Consider the following 21988-nt stretch of genomic DNA (forward strand, 5'->3'; position numbering starts at 1 on the left):
CTTAGAATTCATGTAATTGTAATTAAGAGTGACTGTCATGTTAATTAATGAAATGAATGAATCCTCATAGGAAGGTCATGAATTCAATACTTTTTAATGAAAATTTTCAGATCTTTGCTCCCCTTCAATACTAATTGCACGTGTAGCTAGTTGTACTCTAAGATGCACGTGTAACTCCTCACTCACTAGTCACCTTCACTCACTCCTTCATCCATCAATTTTTTTTAGTAAGTGTGTATCCATTTATGTGCACTCTTATAGAGTGTTTAATACAACTAGCTTATATTACGAGTACGTGCACTTTCATTTAATTAATTATTGTTCCAAAATATTAACTAAATTATAAAATCTTGACAAAGAAAAGTAACTATAAATAAATCACAAAGATGATACTTATTAGATGAAAAAGAGTACTTACACTTTTTTCGATCTCCCAAAATTAGGTGAAAGTCGTTCTTTTTATAATACGGAGTATAAGTTTTAGGAACAAATACAAATATGTCACCTGATAAACATTGTATATCAAATGGTCATGTAAATATAATTAACATTTTTTTTAATTAAATATATATAGGCGCATAATTGTTGATATAATTACGAAAGTGTCATGCTAACTTAACATTTTTGTTGATTTATTTACGATTTTGCCACTTAATCAATGAATTTTGTTCATCAACGCTATTAATTGGGGCTCCTTCTAAGCTTTAGTCAGATCAGGCAAAGATCTCTCCTCTTACCTTGGTTGATTCATGGTAAAAAAAAGTTAAAAACAACTAGAAGTTGAACCCCTTTTTAAGTCAAAAGAGGATGAACGATTTGAATTTGGGAATTATTATATACAGATTTTTAATCTTAACCGTTAGACCAAAACCTCATTTAGTTAACAAAAAAGGTAAACGGTAAGTGATGAATTATAGATTTTATACTCCGTAGTAAAAATTACGGCAGAAATTATTGTTACTAATGATAAAAAAAAAAAAAAATGTGAGACAGAAATCTCTAGGCAGAATCCTTCTTTAAATGCAGTCAACTAGTTTTGGACCCATTCACCTTCAGAAATCAGAAGTATTGGCCTAACACATATACGGCCTTAAGCACACTGTCGGCGAGTCCATTTTCACCCCTCATTAAAACTTTATATTATACGATTTTATTGGCCCCTCCTTAAGATTTTATATGGATTTTCATGCTTAGGACTTGTATTTTTCAATAAAAAACAATACTCTTGTCTGTACTATGCCTTTTGTATAGGGTGGCATTTTATCATTCTTTTAACAAAATTTCTAACTTTTTTTTTTTTTTTCCTAGTTTCTCATATCATTTGGACCTTATTGTATAAAATATAGTGTTAAAATTATTAATTCGTACATTACCAAATAATGGTCCTTTCCCACTATATATATACCTTCACCTCTCCCTTTCAATTTCATTCCAAGCATAACAAACCTCTCTAAAAATAATTTAAATTTTTTTTAAATATTCGCCGTCGGTCCAATTTTTGTAACAAAAAATAAAGTCGTCCAACCAATACAACAATGTTGAACATATCTCCAAGGAAATTAAGGTCAGATCTTTATTCACACCACGATGAACCCGAAATGCCCTTAGTGGTATCAGTCTTGGCGGCCTTGATAGAGCGACACATGACAAGGAATGAGAGGGTATCTCGTAATTCTAGACGGGTACTAGCGTCAAAAGACGCTAGAACCCGTGTGTTCGATGCCCTTGAAGCACCGGACATGACAATTCAATCGTTCTTGGAACGGATATTCCGTTACACTAAGGCCGGACCCTCTGTTTACGTGGTTGCATATGTGTACATTGATAGATTATGTCAAAATTACCCCGGTTTCAAAATTAGTCCTAGCAATGTACATAGACTTCTCATTACAACCATCATGGTATCATCCAAATACGTCGAGGACATGTAAGTAATTTCACCAATTCAAATTCCTCTGTTTTCCCTAATCAAATTTATTTAAATGGGTAGGAATAAAATTCAATTTTTTTTGACATGGGTTGTTGTTAAATTTTTGTTACAGGAATTACAGAAATTCATATTTTGCAAGAGTAGGAGGATTGACAACCAAAGAAATGAACAAATTAGAGGTTGATTTTCTATTTTTAATGGGGTTTAAATTACATGTAAATGTGAGTGTTTTTGAGAGTTATTGCTGTCATTTGGAAAGAGAAGTTAGCATTGGAGGAGGATATCACATTGAAAGAGCATTGCGATGTGCTGAAGAAATCAAATGTGTTGATAAAAGATACGGTCAAATTGCTCGTATTACTTTATAACCCAAGATCATAAATATTATGAAAATGTATAGTTTTTGTATATCCTTTGTAAGTTGTCTGAATATAGTAGAGTATTTTCTACATTTGCTTGAAGAATTGGATGCTAAGTACAATGGAACAGGGCTCAATGATCGATTTACCTATTTTAAATTGATGCTAAGATGCGATTGGATTCTTCACGGGTCAACTCAATCCGAATTTAATGGTGAAAGCTTTCAAGGATAATTTGGAATTTTTCATACAAGGGTTGTATTGATTGGAAAATTTGGAATTTTTTATGAGGCACATAGTAGTAAGGTTTGAAAATCATGAGTCAATTCAACTCAATTTTTACTTATACGTTAGACCTTTTGAGAAAGGGGGTAGGTCGAGGAAAAGTTTATCCCGTTAACCTTTTCATACAAGGATTGTATTGAATGTCTTGTAAACATTTTTTAAAAGACATAAACTAGTGAGGTTTATAATTATAATATACGTAGTATACTCTTGCCTTTAATTTGTTGCTTTTGTCGTTTTATATGTTAAAATTTTGTTGGTTAAATTTTGGCACAAAAATCCAATATTATATTTTCATCATAAACTACATTTGAATGCAATTTAAACCAGCAATACATCATGTCACTTTATGTAAAGGAAATTAGTGGCTAAAGTTAGTGATAATATGAAGTGAAAGAAAGTGATTGTTATAAGAATGGATGGAGGTGGCGTGGTAGGATAGGACAATTTACAAGTCAATTGTAATTGTATAAGAAACAATTATATCATGTCATTCAGTTTTTGGCGTGTGGGCACACTTGTAGGTCATAACATTAGTAACAAATTTAGTTGCAAGTAAGCTGTAACTCTGCAAGCATATGATGTGATAAATAATTCTCGTAAAAATAGTGAGGAAAATTTGCCAATTACTACCGCGTATTAATGCGTATTTGAAAATTACTACCGCGAAATAAAAAATTTGTGACTTACTACCGTAAAAACTTCAAAAAATTTGCGATTACTACCAATCTCCATTTTAAGTCGTTTATGACGTCACTAACCCACGTTAAACCCATGGTTAACCTATTTAACCACCTAAAAATAAAAGAAAAATAAAAAAAGGTCTAACTCATGGTTAACCCCCCCAACTAACATAACTAAACCTCACTCTTTTCCCCCAATTTAGAAAACTGAGCAACTTAGAAATTTCTCCAAATTGCTGCTCTTTCTCAAAATTGAAGACTAATACCTCGAAGGTGTCCTCAAATCGATTCAGGTAAATTCTCAATTTGTTTAATTTCGCTCCCAAACGTGTTGTTTAATTGTGTTAGAATTCTAGGGTTTAACGACATTTCTGGAATTCGCAATTTAGGGTTTTGGAGTGCAATTTTGATTGACAAATTTAGGGGTATTGTATACTTCTTTGAATTAAACTAAGATTTAAAGATAATAAGTGATAAAAGTTTATGTTTTTGTTGTTGACTCAACAAGGAGATGTTTAGGGGGGCAAGGTGGAAGGGTTGGAAATGCAAATGTGGGTTGAACACTTCAATTATGAAGTCCTGGACCAAAGAAAACCCTGGTAGGAGGTTTGTAGCTTGTCTAGACTTTGATGCGGACAACAATACAAGAGGCTGCAAATATTTTGTGTGGTATGAGAGAGAAAGAGGAGGGAAATTGAATTGGGTAGTTGGGGGGGGGGGGTTAACCATGGGTTAGGCCTTTTTTTAGTTTTCTTTTATTTTTAGGTGGTTAAATAGGTTAACCATGGGTTTAACATGGGTTAGTGACGTCATAAACGATTTAAAATGGAGATTGGTAGTAATCGCAAATTTTTTGAAGTTTTTACGGTAGTAAGTCACAAGTTTTTTATTTCGCGGTAGTAATTTTCAAATACGCATTAATACGCGGTAGTAATTGACAAATTTTCCAAATAGTGAGTTTACAAGTAGTACTTATGTGAAAAAAAAAAAAACAAAAATACAAGTCGTACTTGATAGGTAGGAAAAGATTATTATATAATTTTAGAAGAGTGGATTTAATGGGTTACCTTTATTTGGAAGTTGGAAGCACTTAAGGTAGATACACTTAAAGGCTAAAAGTTTTTTTTTTTTTTTTTTCCTCATTTATTTGCTCATCCGGCGGTGATATATTATTGAAGAATGCTTAAGATTTTACCAAAAATGAAAATATTAAACGAAATGAAAACATTTCTTTGATTGCAACCTTTACTTTTTTCAAAATATCTCTGGGTGCACTTGACTATAAGCACATTTGGGTGCGTGTATTTGTACTCTGTAGTATTTAGTCTCAAATGTCATCAGATCAGATTCAACAAACGTGCAACATCAATAAGGACAATTAACTATGGACCTAGTACATCAGCAAGTTTATTTATAGCAATAATGTTGATTGAGTGTTTTTGGAAACATCCCCAAGTTAAAAATCGCCTTATTTGGGGATTTTAGTCTTCTACTCATATACAATTAAGTATACACAGTTACACACTAGGGAGTTGATGCTTGATGGCTTTTGCAAATAGTATATATGGACTGCTCTAACAATGATCTACTTCGTATTAACACTAGCTTTGTAATCAAGTATGGTTATATGGTTCAATCTAATTTAGATTTCTCCTATGTGAAGTCAAGTAATTATGTATCTAAATAATATTATTAGAAATGAGTAAACTTAAAAACTTATGGGTCAAGTAAGGTCAATCAACTTTCCCAAAATGTAACTTATATCATCCTAGCTAGCTAGCTTAGGTTATAGGCAATATGAGGCAAACAAATATCATTATAGTTTTAAGTATGTCACTAAAACCTAATGTTTAATTAGCTAGCACGTTTAAAATGTTATGTCCTTTATTGCTGAATTTATCTAAACTCAATTTTCCTAAAATAAGTAGAAGGTGAATAAAACATAACATATATAAATTATGTATATTCAAAATTAGTAAACATATCATTTAATTCAAACCACTATTACTAATCAAATCGTTTCCACCGATGATGATATGTACATACTTTTTCCTTCTTTTAATGGAAAAATTCAATCACTCACTCTTGTGGTTGTGGCCATATTAATTATTGTAGAACATCTATCTTAATAATTCAATCTTGTGGTACCTTCTTTCATATTCTTAAGATTAAACATTATAAAATGAAATTGTACATACATATTGTTGATGCTATTAACACTAATTAAATGCATCTAACATATCAATGACATGTAACACTAAAAAAGATAATGAAAAATAATGCAAAAGATGGTGGGAGGAAAAGAGCAAAGTACGGCGTTGATGCCACTTGCTAAAATGGGACCATAATATAAGATTATGTACCTACCATAAATAACCTATGCTAAAGCCACTCGTGTTGTTGGAACGACTCACAGCTAGCTAAGCTATGTACGTAACAACTTACAACTCTCTAAAATAGTCAACCAAGTGTTATGCTAGATGCTATTGAATGATATTTGCTAGATGTAAAGAATCTCAGCTCGTGAGTTGTGATATCTTCAAGCCATATGTTTGAGGGTTGGGAGTATGGTCTTAACACTTTTCCTTTCAATTATGAAATTAGCTAGCTGTGGATCAGACGGTTTCGCTCCCAACCTGTGGATCAGACGGAGGTTAAATTAGTATAATATCGAGTCTTTAATTGCAAGTACGTGCACTATCGAATTGAAACAAAACCGTGCGGTAAGAAAATTTAAATTCAAGTAATACTACGATTGGGATATATATCAAAGTAGGAGTGTTTAGACACTATGCGAAAAAGCTCTAAGCTGTCTAGCATTAGAGAGGGTGAGTGAAATTAACTTATAAGCTTAAGACTCATACTATTACGTACAATCAATTAGTTTTGAAATGGAGTAATGTTGTCATGTTCTCAAAGTGAACAAGTCTCCACAATTTTAATGGGTGCATCTCTATTCCATTTACAAAGGCTATATATATGTATAGATTGAGAAATATATTTCACAGTATAGAGAATATAAAATTTAGGAAAAAATATTGCCAATTATACAATAAAATAGAAATAGACAAAACTACTAATTGAACATCTCATAACGAAAGTGAGTATAACCGAAAACGATGCTGCACGGCTACTTCCAAATCCTAATTAATGTTAATTATCTGAATTAACACAATAATGACAAAATGCATAGTTATTTGTCTTGTAGTGCGTGTGCAAGAAAATTGACTCTTATCCTTTCATTCTTACAACAATGTTGTTGAACTATGTAGAGATAATTGGACTTCCCAAACTCTCTCATTTTTTTATTCCTTTTACAACTCACTCTGCCTCCTTACCACCCATCTTCATTAGCCATCCATAAGCAAACAATTACTTCTAACTTAGTATGATCCTGGCCTACCTTTATAAAATACGGCGAGTTAATATTTATATTAACATATACAGAAATTGAGTTAAACATTTTAGTGTAGAGAATGCCACAAAGAATAAGGACCTATCCTGATTTACCGAACTAAACTAAACTGATTGGAGCTGAAATGAAATGAATTGTTTATAAGAGAAGAAAATTAGGAACTAAACTGAACTAAAATTAAGCTAAAAAGAACAGGCCCTAACTGATACATGCATAATTTGATTTCACGTTTTAAGTACGTACCACCTCAAAAAATTTAACCTATTAAGCTAACTTGCTACGGTTAACATTGATATCGGGTAAGGACGTTCAGCTATTTGTATATCACATCCTCTCAACTAGAAAGTTCTTCGAATTTTGTCATTCACTTTTGGGTTTAACACTAAACAATACGAAGCCAACAGCCACCAAATTGTCATTATATTGTTTATACAATTATACCTCTAGGTTATGGACGCAACATTATAATTGTATGAAATCGCATTTCTTTGGAGTTGTATATGAAAAATAAAATGAAAATTATACATTAAACAACTAACGTAACACCTTAAAAGGACAAAACTAGTCATAACATGATTAGTCTTATGTTAAACAATGATTAAATCAAAAATCAGATTCATATGAATCGTATTAGTATACATAAACAAGTATCTCCTCAATGATTGTTGCCACAACATTATGTCTACCACGCTTTTGATAAAACAAAACTAGTTTATACACATTTCTCAGACAATCACCTAACTTAGATATTATTGATGTGTAATTGTTTAATTGATTAGGCAATATATAGTAGTAATAATTAATTAATTTTATGAACCCCTAAGCATATTTAAAGGATTTAGAACTAATATAATTAAAGATACATGATTAGGAGACCATAAAACATTATTATATTGACTAATTAAGACGGTCTAAAATGTTGCAATATACGTTGTATAGTAATGATCAAAAGTTGATTGATATCCAAAAAAACAAAAGTGTATATTTCTTCAATATAAACGTTAATTTGAAGGCAAAGAGAATGAATCTAGCAGATTATATAAGAACTAGTAGGAAGGTAGCTCGTTCTTCCCTAACAACTTCTTGTGTACTTTGTTTCTATATTTATACCTTAAAAATATTGTAATCGTTTCAAGCAATAATCGTTAACGACTTTAAGTATGTTTCTATAATTAGCAAAGGTTTTTTTGTTCAAAGTACCAAGAATATTTGACAATAATTCCCACCAAGTACTCTTTGTTCCTAACACACGGATTATGTAGCGGCATACTTAATTACGTAGGTGGTGCATCATGCACTTCACCTGCTACGAGTTTTACAAGCGTAGAGTAAAATACATTCTAAGATTTGGTTAGACAATTTGCGTCTTAGAACCTTATACCATTGGTATATAACTACATTCCCACACTTACAATTTTATACCCACATCATCCCTTACAATTTTAAATCCATTTCATCCAAGATACAAAACCTAATTAAGTACAAACTCACTTTAGTTTCATATCAAACAAATTTAGCAAGGTATGAGCTTTTCAATCCATATCATCCACATATTGCCCGTATATGTTCTCAATCCATTTAAGTCCAATCTAAACGATCCCTTAATTGAATACAATTATAAAGACTTGAAAAAATAAATGCGAAATAATTTAGTTGGTTAAAATTTGGTAGAATAGTGTACAAAACTCGGAATCGAATACCATTAATGTCATTGTCCTCGTGATATCCCAACACCAAAAAAAAAAAAAAAAAAAAAAAAAAAAAAAAAAAAAAAAAAGAGAAACACACACACACTATATCTTTAAGACCAAACCTACAATCGTTGCCTAATTGTCCATAAGATGGACACTTGCTATAATAAGATAAACTATTGGCAGCTGCACCCATAAGATTAAAAACAAAAGGCCATGTTATAAGTCTAACAACGCACAAACTAATTAAGCTGCCACGAGGCCATGCAGATCATGGGCTAACTTGGACCAAATCTTGCCATCATGCCTGGCGGCCCACAAAGCCCAACTTAAAGATCTGATTTATTATTTGTTTTCATTACGCGGTCCAATTTTTAAAAAGCCGGACTTGTTAGTTCTTACTTGTAGTTGTTATTCTTGTTAAGCTTACTCCTCCACTCCCCAAGTCCATACTACGGACTAGGCATGTGGCAAAGTTTTCTACAAGTATAAATTACTCTTTTTTTTTTTTTTTTTTTTTTTTTTTTTTTTTTTTTGTCCTTTTTCCTCCAAATGTCTGAAAGGGCAATACAAATTAAAAATAAGGGTAGGGGACTGAACGTGTGACCTATCATACACAGGCCTAATGACTTAATGAATACAGTGGCACTAAGCTACAAGTCTACAATGTAAAACGGAGTATGCAGTATTGTCTTAAGCTCTCAGTCCCAGTTTAATTGCCACAAATTTTTTTTTTTATTGTCCTATATCAATTATTACATTATTACATATAATATTTTCTCTTTAACTATTTTCCCACAGTGGATCAACACTCTTTTTTTTTTTTTTTTTTTTTTTTTGTTCTCATCATTACATTTAATTTTTCTTGATTATTTTTTGCCAAAATGGTTTGTATCAATTTAAATGGAACAAAGGGAATAGCTTTTTTGTTTGTTATTATAAAGCATTGAAATCAAATCACTCAGCTCCATGTTGACTTAGGTCAAACCCTGTAGAGAGCCTTAATTTTTATTTTTACTACAAAAGTATTTGCAAATTGAAATATGTTGGACTTAATGATTTTGATGATGACACAACCTTACTTACTTACATACTAATAAAGGCTTGATTGTTTGAGTGTGTGATCAGTGCAAAGACTAGGAGAATTAAGTGTCTAACAAAGATACCATGAGGAACAGGAAAGCCAGAAACAAAGTTATCCAAAAAGAAGAGTTCCCTCACAGGAACTGGCGCTTCAGAAATGAAGACTTGAGAAGAGAAGGTTCCCTCAGGGAATAGAAGCTTCAGAGAAGAAGCATCACCACAGAAGAGAAGTTCCTTCCAAGGAACAGAAGCCTTGGAGTAGAAGCTTCATCAGAGAAACATGAAGACTAAATATTTTACATATTTTAGGATTTATGTAAGTATAAGAAAGTTAGTTACATTCGAATTTACTGTGTGGAATTGGTCTAAAAAGATAATATTGTGCTAGCTAATTTTTAGGAAAGTTGTTATTCTCTAACGATTATCTTTTCAAACAAAAAGATTTTATCCTTTTCTGATTTTCGGAAAATATGATTTTATTTTCTTTTTCTGATTTTCGGAAAATATTTTTAACAAGATAAAATCTTCCATGTTTTCCAAAACTTGCGGCCTACTCTCCCACGTTCTTCTTCAAGTCGTGGTTCTGCAAAATTGAGGAGTTCATGGTTCCTTAAATTAAGGGACATGATCTTCTTAGTGGGCATGAATAGTGGCGTAATGGGTTTGCTGCACAATGAAGTTTTCCAAAGCGTTTATTGCTCTATAAATAGCTCTTGATTTCTGTTGGAAAAACTCGTCCTTGCTCACATAAGTTTTCAAGCTTTTAATTGAGTCAAGCATCCAATTCCACATAAGTTGATTAGAGTGTTCTTAATGTTCTTATACTAGAGTTTGTTTTTCTTTCGAGTTGTAATTGGGGAATGGGGAAGTTCGAGTGAACATTTGTGTATGAGAAAGAGAAGAGAGAGAGAGAAGAGAAAGAGAAGAGAGAACAGAGAAGTGAGAAGAGAGAAAGAGAAGAGAAGAGTAACAAGTTGGGTGACTTGTTCCTCAGGGTCTCAAGTTCGTAGAGGAACTTGAGTTTGAGTCTTTAGCTTGTAATAGGATCATTTGCCCTATTATAGTGAAGATTTTTTTCCCAAAATCCCAAGTGGTCGTGGTTTTTCTCCTTGTTAGGGCCAAGGAGCTTTCCACGTAAAATCTCTCTTGCATTCTTTAGTTCCTTCAGTTAATCTCTCAGTTCCTTTAGCTAACTTAATTTTAATTCCGCAAAAAGTTTGGCTAAACTCTCATACTACAATTCAACCCCCCCTTCTTGTAGTATTCATTGAAACAACAATTGGTATCAGAGCCTAACTTCTAAGAGAATCAGGAAACCCTGAAGAAGAAAGGTCTTGGAGAAAATGAATACTCACGAAAAGCTCGAGGAAGGATACTCAACTCAGAGACCTCCTATGTTCAACGGGACGTTCTATACCTACTGGAAGAACCGTATGGAGATCTTTATCAAGGCGGAGAACTACCAAGTATGGAGGGTCATTGAAGTTGGTGATTTCGAAGTCACCAAGACAAACGCTCAGAATGAGGTAATCCCTAAGCCCATGTCTGAATATGAGAAAGAGGATTTTGACAAGATGGAAATCAATGTTATGGCTGTGAAATTGCTCCATTGCGGGCTTGGACCTCATGGGCACAATCGTGTTATGGGGTGCAAGAACGCTAAGGAAATCCGGGATTTGCTGCAGATTACTCATGAAGGAACTAATGAGGTTAAACGCTCAAAAATCGATCTACTTATGTCTAAGTATGAAAGATTTGAGATGCAACCTAAGGAAACCATCCAGGAGATGCTAACTCGTTTTACTAACATCATAAATGAGCTGGTTTCCCTTGGTAGACAGATTCCTACAGATGAGCAGGTTAGGAAGGTTCTCAGAAGTCTTCCACAGGATGAGAGATGGAGAGCTAAGGTGACAGCCCTACAGGAAACTAAGGACTTCACCAAGTTCAACATAGAGTAACTTGCTGGCTCTCTCATGACCCATGAGCTACACCTTGGAGTCAACACTGAAACCATGAGGAACAAGGGGTTGGCTCTGAAAGCAGAAGAGGAGGAAGACTCTGAAGTGGATGAGGATGAAGCTGCCATGATCGTTCGAAGGTTCAAAAGGATATTCAAGAAAGGCCGCACCTCAAGGAACTTCGGGAAAAAGAACTCCAATGACAAACCTGACTACAGCTGCCACAAGTGTGGATCCCCAGATCACTTTATCAGGGATTGTCCCCTTTGGGAAAATGATAAAGGAAAAGGAAAGGGCAAGGAGCAAGGAAAGGAAAAATTCAGCAAAGCAAACTTTCAAAAGTCGGACATGAGAAAAGCCATGATAGCAGCTTGGGGTGATTCTGACAGTGAAGAAGATGAGGATGACCAACCAGAAGAGGAGACAGCCAATTTGTGTCTGATGGCCAAATTAGATGATGAAAAGGCCTACCTTGAGGAACTCCACAAAGAGGTATTTCTTGATCCTAAACAGCTTAAAACTCTCTCTAAAGATGTCTTAATAGATTTGTGTCTAGAAGAAGAAGAATTCTTTAGAGAAACCTGTGTGAAACTGAATAAGTGTGAGAAGGCTCTTAAGGTTTGCAAGGAACATGGCACTTGGTTGGAAACAACTTATGCCAAGTCCCAAAGCAAATTGCAAGAGCTGAACATTAAGTATAAACACATAAAAGAGATAGCTGATAGAATCAAGAATGAAAGTATTCTTCTGAATGTTGAATTAACTCAGTATAAGCTCATGAATTCTGATATCAGTTCTAGCAGTTCCTCGAGTGATCAGTTGCTTAAATTCAATGTTGATTTTGAAAATCTGAAAAATGAACTTTCGACTTTAAGAAGTCAAAAGGATCAACTTGAAAATGAACTGAATGCTAGAAAGGATAGGAGTATTGACCCAAAAGTTATACCCAAATGGATTGCTGAAGCTCAAGGAAAAAGAACAGAAGGACTTGGTTATATGACCAAGAGAAAAGGTAAACAAAAGAAATATGTTGAGCTTCCTAGCATGAAGATGTGTACCTTTTGTGGTAAGACTGGACATCTCTATGGTCAATGTTGGAATAGAGAAGAAGCTAATAAAAAGAATGTAAAACAAGTGTGGGTCAAGAAAACTGATATTGCATCCACGTCAAAGGAACCCAAGGAAACCTGGGTTCCTGATTCTAATGCTTAGTTTTCTTGCAGGTTCTAGTGAGGGGGAACAACTCGTGGTATCTCTACAGTGGGTGTTCAAAGCATATGACAGGTGATAAATCAAAATTCCTCTCACTAGAAGACTACCCTGGAGGAACAGTAACCTTTGGGGATAACAAGAAGGGCGAGATCATTGGAAAAGGAAAAATTGGAAGATCAAAATCTCATTCCATTGATAATGTGTTCCTGGTCGAGGGCTTAATGCACAATCTGCTCAGTATATCACAATTTTGTGATAAGGGAAACTCTGTAAGTTTTACTTCTGATTCTTGCAACATCATCAACAACAAATCAGGAAAGGTTGTTCTAGAAGGAACAAGAAGAGGGAATACATATACTGTAGACCTCAACTTAATCCCAAGGAACAACCTTACATGTCTGAGTGTTGTTAAAGATGATCCCCTACTATGGCATAAACGTTTTGGACATGCTAGCTTTTCATTACTGGACAAACTAAGGTCAAGGAACTTGGTTGTGGGACTTCCTATTATCAAGTTCCTACAGAATAAAGTTTGTGATGCATGTGTGAAAGGCAAGCATGTTCGTTCATCTTTTAAATTGAAGAAAATGGTGAGAACTACAAAGCCTTTGGAACTAATCCATATGGACTTGTGTGGTCCCATGAGAATTCAAAGCATGAGTGGCAAGAAATATGTTTTGGTTATTGTTGATGATTATTCCAGATTCACTTGGGTTATTTTTCTTGCAAGTAAAGATGAAACTTTTGACGAGTTTGTTGCTTTTGCTAAGAAAATACAGAAAATCAGTGGTCACTCACTAGTCCATCTCAGATTAGATCACGGAACTGAATTTGAGAACTCAAGATTCGATGAGTTTTGCAGGGAAAATGGCATGAACCATAACTTCTCAGCTCCAAGAACTCCCCAACAGAATGGGGTTGTGGAAAGGAAGAATCGAACCCTTGAGGAAATGGCTAGAACCATGCTGATTGCAAGTGGATTGCCAAGGAACTTCTGGGCTGAAGCCGTGAATACAGCATGTTACATTCTTAACAGAGTAACAATCAGAAGCATCATCAACAAGACTCCCTATGAACTTTTCAGGGGAAGGAAACCAAACATATCTCATCTTAGGGCCTTTGGTTGTAAGTGCTTTGTACATAATAATGGTAAGAAAAATCTAGGCAAATTTGATGAAAGAAGTGAAGAGGCTATATTTCTTGGATATGCCTCTGATAGCAAAGCTTATAGAGTTTACAATAAGAACTCAATGTGTGTTGAGGAAAGCATTCACATAATATTTGATGAAGTTAACCAGTTTGTGAGTGTACAGGAACAGGAAGAAGATAATGATTTTGAAATAGGATTGATCAGAGACAAAGATGAAGAAGAAGATCAAAAGCAAGCCAAAGAAAATCATCCTGCAGCAGAAGAAGAACCTCAAGAGAATGAAGACATTCCTCACCAAGATGAACATGTGAATGAGGAACAAGCTGAAGAGGAACAAGCAGAGGGAACAGAACAAGAAGCTCCTCAAATTGGAGTTCCAGCAAGGGAATTTCATCCCAAGTCGTTCAGGTATCAAGGTTCCCATCCTACTGATCTCATAATCAGTGACATTGGGAAAGGAACTCAAACCAGATCGCAAATGAGGAACTTCTGTGCGTTCCAAGCATTTCTGTCCATCCTAGAGCCTCGAAATCATCAAGAAGCCTTGGGAGATGCTTACTGGATAGTAGCCATGCAAGAGGAACTAAATGAGTTCGAAAGGAACAAAGTCTGGCACCTTGAGCCAAAGCCTAAGGAAAAGAAGATCATTGGGCTCAAGTGGGTGTTCAGGAACAAGCTGGATGAGCATGGTACTATTGTAAGAAACAAGGCAAGGTTGGTTGTGAAAGGCTATAACCAACAGGAAGGTATTGATTTCGATGAAACCTTTGCTCCAGTAGCTAGATTAGAAGCTATTAGAATTCTAGTAGCTTTTGCTTCTTTTATGGGTTTCAAACTCTATCAAATGGATGTGAAATGCGCTTTTCTAAATGGTTTCTTAAATGAGGAGGTGTTTGTAGAACAACCTCCAGGTTTCGAAAATCCTAAATTTCCAAATCATGTCTTCAAGCTTGATAAAGCTCTTTATGGGCTTAAGCAAGCACCAAGAGCCTGGTATGAAAGGCTCTCAAAGTTCCTCCTGAAAAATGATTTTAAAAGGGGAAAGGTTGATAAAACTCTTTTTCTTAAATCTAGAGGAACTGATTTGTTGGTATTACAGATTTATGTTGATGATATTATATTTGGTGCTACTAACAATGGTTTATGCAAGTACTTTGCTTAGCTAATGGGTGGTGAATTTGAGATGAGCATGATGGGTGAATTAAATTTCTTCCTCGGACTCCAAATAAAGCAAACAGCAGAAGGAATAATGATTCACCAGCAGAAGTACATCAAGGAACTTCTGAAGAAGTACAACATGGAGAATGCCAAGACAAATCACACACCTATGGGAACAGCAACGAGACTTGATGATGATCCACAAGGAACAAGTGTGGATCAAACAACTTATAGAGGTATGATTGGGTCATTGCTATATCTAACAGTCAGTAGGCCTGACATCTCTTTTAGTGTTGGATTGTGTGCTAGATTTCAGTCTAACCCTAAGGAATCTCATCTAACGGCTGTTAAGAGAATTTTGAGATACCTCAAAGGAACAGATAACCTGTGTCTGTTCTATCCTAGAAGTGATGACTTTATGCTTAGAGGATTTACTGATGCTGACTATGCTGGTGACTTAGTCAACAGGAAAAGCACCTCAGGTATGGTTCAGTTCCTTGGCTCTTGTCTAGTTTCTTGGGGTTCCAAGAAACAAAATACTGTTGCATTGTCTACTGCAGAGGCTGAGTATGTAGCAGCAGCTGCTTGTTGCTCTCAAGTCCTTTGGATCAAACAACAGTTGCGTGACTCTGGTATTAAATTTAATTGCATTACTATCTATTGTGATAACACTAGTGCAATTTGCATATCTAAAGATCCAGTCCATCATTCAAAAGTCAAGCATATTCATATAAGGCATCATTTCCTTAAGGATAATGTTGAAAAGGGTTTAATTAAGTTAGATTTCTGCCAAACTGACAATCAAATTGCAGATATATTAACTAAGCCCTTGAATAGAGAAAGGCATGAGAAGATGAGAATGGAACTTGGGATGATTAAGTTATACTAAGAGAAATGCATCAAGTTCCCTCAGCTATGAAACTCAAACTGACGTGCTTAAACTATTGTATACTGTGCACAAGTGTTATATGTTTAATGACATAGTTAAGGCAAGTTGTGAGCAGGAGTAACATTTACTAATGGGCATGTAAATTTGAAAGCCATAGATATTAGAAGTCCAAAATTGATTGCATGAGCCTTGTTGAATTGTTCCGTGTATCAAGTTGTATTTGCAAGTGATTTCATTATTTGAATTCAAAAGATAAAATTGTTGTGTTTATCTGGTCTTCAAAATTCCAATTTTTTTTATTAAACACTAAATTCGGATGAATATATCAAAATTCATCATCATCTTTTGTTCAAAAGTTGCCCACATCCATTACTCTCTTGAAACACGGTTTACGTTTCCCTAAGCATTAAATAGGAGTGTCAAATCAACTAAATTCACCTCACCTCCCAAACGACACCTCACTTATTCACTCCCTCAAGTTACCTCCACCATAAAAACATGTCAGCCTCACCAAAATTTACACCACTCAAAAATTACCTTCTCTCTCATCACTCCGATCAAAATTTCTCACCAATGTCTGTCTCACCAAAAACCCAAACTGAAGCCGAAGAAACCACAAACCCTATTCCAGAAATCACCATGGAAATCATCCCCGAAACTCGAAATCCTGAGCCTCAAAAGAAGGAATCTCCTACTGAGTCCAATTCTTCCCGAAAAAGAAAAATCGAGGACATGCAAGAAGAGGAAGAAAGCGTTTCGGAGATGGGTGTCAACTATAGAGACAAGCCTGCTTCTATGAAGAAACAGGAGAAAATCAGCGATCACTTTGTGACAGGTTTGGCACTTAATTTACCTTGGTGTAAATCTGTTAAGCTTTATGAATTGTTGGATTTGCTTGAAGCTCAAAATTGGGTGAATCTATTGGGTGAGTGTTTTAATCGAAGTTTGTATGTTGATGCTATGAAAGATTTTTGCAAAAGCTTTAAGTACTCTAAGGGTACTATTCACTGCTGTGTGTATGGGAAGGCTATTGAGTTTGATGCTATGTATCTGGCTGAATTGTTTGATGTGGGTATGATATTTATTTCAAAAATAATGTGATAAGGAACACGATTCCTGATGCTAATATTGATGAAATAGTGGAGTATTTAGGAGGTGACCCGGAGGAAACCTACATAAACCACAATGTCCTAACCCCTCTTGACAAAATCCTGCTAAAATTTGTGTTCAATGACATAATCCCTCGCTCTCAAAAGAGAGACAGTGCCAACAAGCTTGATTCTGTCCTAATCTACTGCCTAGCCAAAAAGATTCAAATTAAATTTCCCTCTATCATGATCCAACACCTATCTCATTGTGTTCCTAAAGGCTGGAAGGTTGGATATGGTAACCTACTTACTTACGTGTTTGAAAGCTTTGGCATTTCCTTTGCTGACAAAGAACCCCTGCCCCTCAAAAACACTGAATACATACAACCCATTTTCCTTGAAAATCATAAGATGAAAGTTGTAGATGGGTGTTTTGAAGTTGTGCAGGAAGAAAGGAGGCCAAAAGAAGTAGGTGGTTCAGTTGAGGGGGAAGTGGGAGAAGATCAGGCAGGAGAGGCCATAGGGAATGTTGTTCAGGAGTTGCAGGAACAAGAGGAGGAAGAGGAAAGGCAGGTGGAAGAGGTTATTGAGACAGGGGGAAGGAAGAAAAGAAAGAGTTTGAGGTTGATGAAGAAAAAGGAGGCCCCAGCACCTATCTGCATAGATATAACTGGGGTACAGGAGGAACTGCAGAAAGTTACCACCTCTCCTACTTCGGGCAAGTATGCATCTACTTCAGGTTTTGCAGCATTTAGTTCCCCACCTAAGGTTCCCAGCGAGGATGTGAAGGAGTTGAAGGAGATGCTCCAGAGGGTGCTGAAGGAACAAGAGCAGTCAACGGTGAAGATGGAGGAACTGAAGAAGAGTGTGCTCACTCTTGATGCTGATCTGAAGAAACTGGTCAAGAGCTCAGAACAGGGGAGACAGTCCACGGTGAAGGACATCGTGTCTCAAATCAGCAAGAAGCTTGAGGATCTTGCTGTTGATAATGACCAGAGCACTGCTTCCTAACCTCTCTTTCCTTGCAGCCTTTTTATGTTGATGAAACTTCTGTTTATTTGTTTTTGGGAAACAATTTTTATTTGGTCTGTAATATTTTGGGCACTTTTATTTCTTTTGTTGAACTTGCAAATTTGGTACATTGGCCGATGTTTTTAAATCGGTTTTGGATGATGAATGTCTATACTGCTTTTGACTATATGCTTTGTGAATGTTTTCTCTATATATGCATGCTTCTTGTCTTAACACTAGACCACTTGATGGTGTTGTGTTATGGTATACTATTGCTTGTATGTTGGTTTTTGATAATGCCAAAAGGGGGAAAAGATGCAAACTATCTCAAGGAAACTTAATCATTCTATGGTCTCTGTTCGAAGTCTTCCCAGCAAGCCTACATCTCTACAGGCAGGTATATGTAAATACAAGTTTTTCCATTTTTGCATTTTTTCTTCTTTTTGTTTTCTGTCTTTATTTTTATTAAGTAGTTCCCTTTTTGCATTGCATTGTATTTTTGCATTTTCCTTCTTTAGCTTAGGATGGATTATCTTTGTTTCCTTGTAAGTAAGTTTGGATTGTTTGTCATCATCAAAAAGGGGGAATATTGTTGGACTTAATGATTTTGATGATGACACAACCTTACTTACTTACATACTAATAAAGGCTTGATTGTTTGAGTGTGTGATCAGTGCAAAGACTAGGAGAATTAAGTGTCTAACAAAGATACCATGAGGAACAGGAAAGCCAGAAACAAAGTTATCCAAAAAGAAGAGTTCCCTCACAGGAACTGGCGCTTCAGAAATGAAGACTTGAGAAGAGAAGGTTCCCTCAGGGAATAGAAGCTTCAGAGAAGAAGCATCACCACAGAAGAGAAGTTCCTTCCAAGGAACAGAAGCCTCGGAGTAGAAGCTTCATCAGAGAAACATGAAGACTAAATATTTTACATATTTTAGGATTTATGTAAGTATAAGAAAGTTAGTTACATTCGAATTTACTGTGTGGAATTGGTCTAAAAAGATAATATTGTGCTAGCTAATTTTTAGGAAAGTTGTTATTCTCTAACGATTATCTTTTCAAACAAAAAGATTTTATCCTTTTCTGATTTTCGGAAAATATGATTTTATTTTCTTTTTCTGATTTTCGGAAAATATTTTTAACAAGATAAAATCTTCCATGTTTTCCAAAACTTGCGGCCTACTCTCCCACGTTCTTCTTCAAGTCGTGGTTCTGCAAAATTGAGGAGTTCATGGTTCCTTAAATTAAGGGACATGATCTTCTTAGTGGGCATGAGTAGTGGCGTAATGGGTTTGCTGCACAATGAAGTTTTCCAAAGCGTTTATTGCTCTATAAATAGCTCTTGATTTCTGTTGGAAAAACTCGTCCTTGCTCACATAAGTTTTCAAGCTTTTAATTGAGTCAAGCGTCCAATTCCACATAAGTTGATTAGAGTGTTCTTAATGTTCTTATACTAGAGTTTGTTTTTCTTTCGAGTTGTAATTGGGGAATGGGGAAGTTCGAGTGAACATTTGTGTATGAGAAAGAGAAGAGAGAGAGAGAAGAGAAAGAGAAGAGAGAACAGAGAAGTGAGAAGAGAGAAAGAGAAGAGAAGAGTAACAAGTTGGGTGACTTGTTCCTCAGGGTCTCAAGTTCGTAGAGGAACTTGAGTTTGAGTCTTTAGCTTGTAATAGGATCATTTGCCCTATTATAGTGAAGATTTTTTTCCCAAAATCCCAAGTGGTCGTGGTTTTTCTCCTTGTTAGGGCCAAGGAGCTTTCCACGTAAAATCTCTCTTGCATTCTTTAGTTCCTTCAGTTAATCTCTCAGTTCCTTTAGCTAACTTAATTTTAATTCCGCAAAAAGTTTGGCTAAACTCTCATACTACAATTCAACCCCCCTTCTTGTAGTATTCATTGAAACAACAAAATACTACTTGTATAAATAATCGATGTATAACTTAACTGGCGGCAAAAACTTTTAGAAATGCATACACCAACTTATCAAGTATGTCATATACAAAATACAATAAATGTAGTCACCTTGTATATCATCACTAAAATCAACATCACAAATATTTGGATTGACTAACCTTTCTAATACAATACAAATCCGAATACAATTCTCAATTATGTATGAAAACCTGCTAATTTGTAATTTAGGCATAAAACAATCTTGGTCCTACTAGAAGTCATGGCTAATTAAGTCATTAATATTATCAATGAATATGGAAGACTATGACTATTTGTATCTTAGTGTTGAAATGAGTCACATTATTCAGTAGACCAACTACCACAATATATGAAAACATCAAGTTGGAAAATACTTAAAATAAATGTCACTTTTATCAACCGTCAATAACCTCCATTAACGGCAATTTCACCGGAGATTATTTTCTCTCCTATCACATTATTTAAATTAAAAGGCCTTTTCGAAAAAAATAAAAAATTAAAAATTAAAAGTAGTACGTACCACGTACTCGACTCAAGTCACCCATTTAAGGGGTCAATTATAATAATAGGACAATTAGTCGTGTGATAATCAAAGGCCCACAAACATCATCTCGTAATTTAAGTAAGGAAATTTTGCATTAAGAAGTTAATTTGATGCATAAGTAATTTATTACCACAGTAAAGCATATGATGTTACAGTAAATGTTTCACTTTTTCAACCGTTCAAGAATGTGTTTTTCATTTACCAATTACAGAAACAAAAAATAATTGGCTATGTTATTCAAGCAATCAAGTTCACTGTTGCAAGTCGTAGTAACTTAATTATGAACACCGACTTTTAATATTCATAGTATTTATAGTACGACTGTACGAGTAGTTGTACGAGGCCGGGCCTCTAATATTCATACTTCATAATACGAGTAGTTGTTTATTCTTTATGTACTATGTAGTCATATAGTCGTGTAGTTTTCATTTAAGATTATTTCAACTTATTTGTGACATTCGAAATATCTTTATTTTTGTCTATTCCTAGCTTTTTATTTTTGTAAATTTGGGGTAAACCAATATAGAGGAACAAATATAAGTGAGTGTGGACTGTGGAGGATAGACTTATTTACTAATCATAGTATTTTTAATTAGTCGGTGCAACACATACACGTCCAAGCTAGCTTATCTATAGATATGAATAATTGAATACTATAAGATTGCGATATTTGAATAGGTTTAGCATGTAGTCAATCATTCTCTGACTTTATATACTACATCCGTTACACATTATTTGCAACGATTTGACATAAAGTAGAGAAGAAAAATGTCTAATCGTTGCAAATATGTAACTGAGGTAGTATATATATATGTGTATTTTTCAATCCCATCCACTATAACCTAAGTTGAAAATTTTCAAGCAAAATACTAAATAGTATTGCATCATTATTTGATTACGTAGACTCAACCACACTCAAAACGGTTGAAACAAGAGACAAAGTTCCACAAATTTTGGCTAGCTACGTACATGAACCATATCCCTATCGTTGGAATCGCACTAATAACCTTCAAATCTTGCGTCAATTATACTATTACTTGTTTGGTTCATATGCACAATTTGATAGGTAAACGTAAACTATTACAAGTGTGAAAGGTTCAATTCTAAATCACATCATCATGTCACACATTTAATTTCTGATGGTACAAAAATCAATTTGAGTGAAATCAAAAGATTGCGAAAATTATGCAAATTTCATGGAATCGTAAATTGATTTAAGAAAATGGTGCGCTAAAGTCAAGTCATTAAGATTTACTTTCCATCTTTGCTGCTACATTTATAGTTTTTTTTTTTTTTTATCTTATTATATATGTCATGTTATGCATGTTTGGGGTTTACTTTCTAACATTATATTTTATGCGCACATGCTAGAAAATGAAGCCTTTAAATGGTACTGTACAATAAAAAAAAATAAAAATAAAAAATAATACTCGTATCATGCATTATTTTTTAAATTAATGTTTTGATGGTGACTTATACTGATTTCCACAATTAATGGCTAAATTAAGATGATGATGACGAAGATTACAATTCTCCCTCAGTTTCACTATAAATAAGAGTGAGTTTTTAGCAGTTTTTATCACAAAGGGTTAAGTACT

General features: G+C 34.7%; 1 protein-coding gene across 1 annotated transcript; it reads left to right on the forward strand.

The window, feature by feature from the left end:
- Positions 1-1359: 1359 nt before the first annotated feature.
- LOC145615279 (cyclin-U2-2-like) lies at positions 1360-2686 on the forward strand. Its single transcript, XM_081670342.1, has 2 exons — positions 1360-1927; positions 2043-2686. Exons 1-2 carry the CDS (start codon positions 1536-1538, stop codon positions 2296-2298), a joined length of 648 nt encoding a protein of 215 aa, XP_081526468.1. The 5' UTR covers positions 1360-1535; the 3' UTR covers positions 2299-2686.
- Positions 2687-21988: the final 19302 nt, after the last annotated feature.

This window comes from Chenopodium album, chromosome 25 (assembly GCF_948465745.1).
Source record: "Chenopodium album chromosome 25, dcCheAlbu1.1, whole genome shotgun sequence".
NCBI lineage: Eukaryota > Viridiplantae > Streptophyta > Magnoliopsida > Caryophyllales > Amaranthaceae > Chenopodium > Chenopodium album.

What these genes read in the sequence shown, in the direction of transcription:
- LOC145615279 (XM_081670342.1), top strand. Translation starts at nt 1,536, where the DNA reads ATGTTGAACATATCTCCAAGGAAATTAAGGTCAGATCTTTATTCACAC. An exon ending in TCCAAATACGTCGAGGACAT is followed by an intron (nt 1,928 to 2,042) that starts GTAAGTAATTTC and finishes TTTTTGTTACAG; the next exon opens with GAATTACAGAAATTCATATT.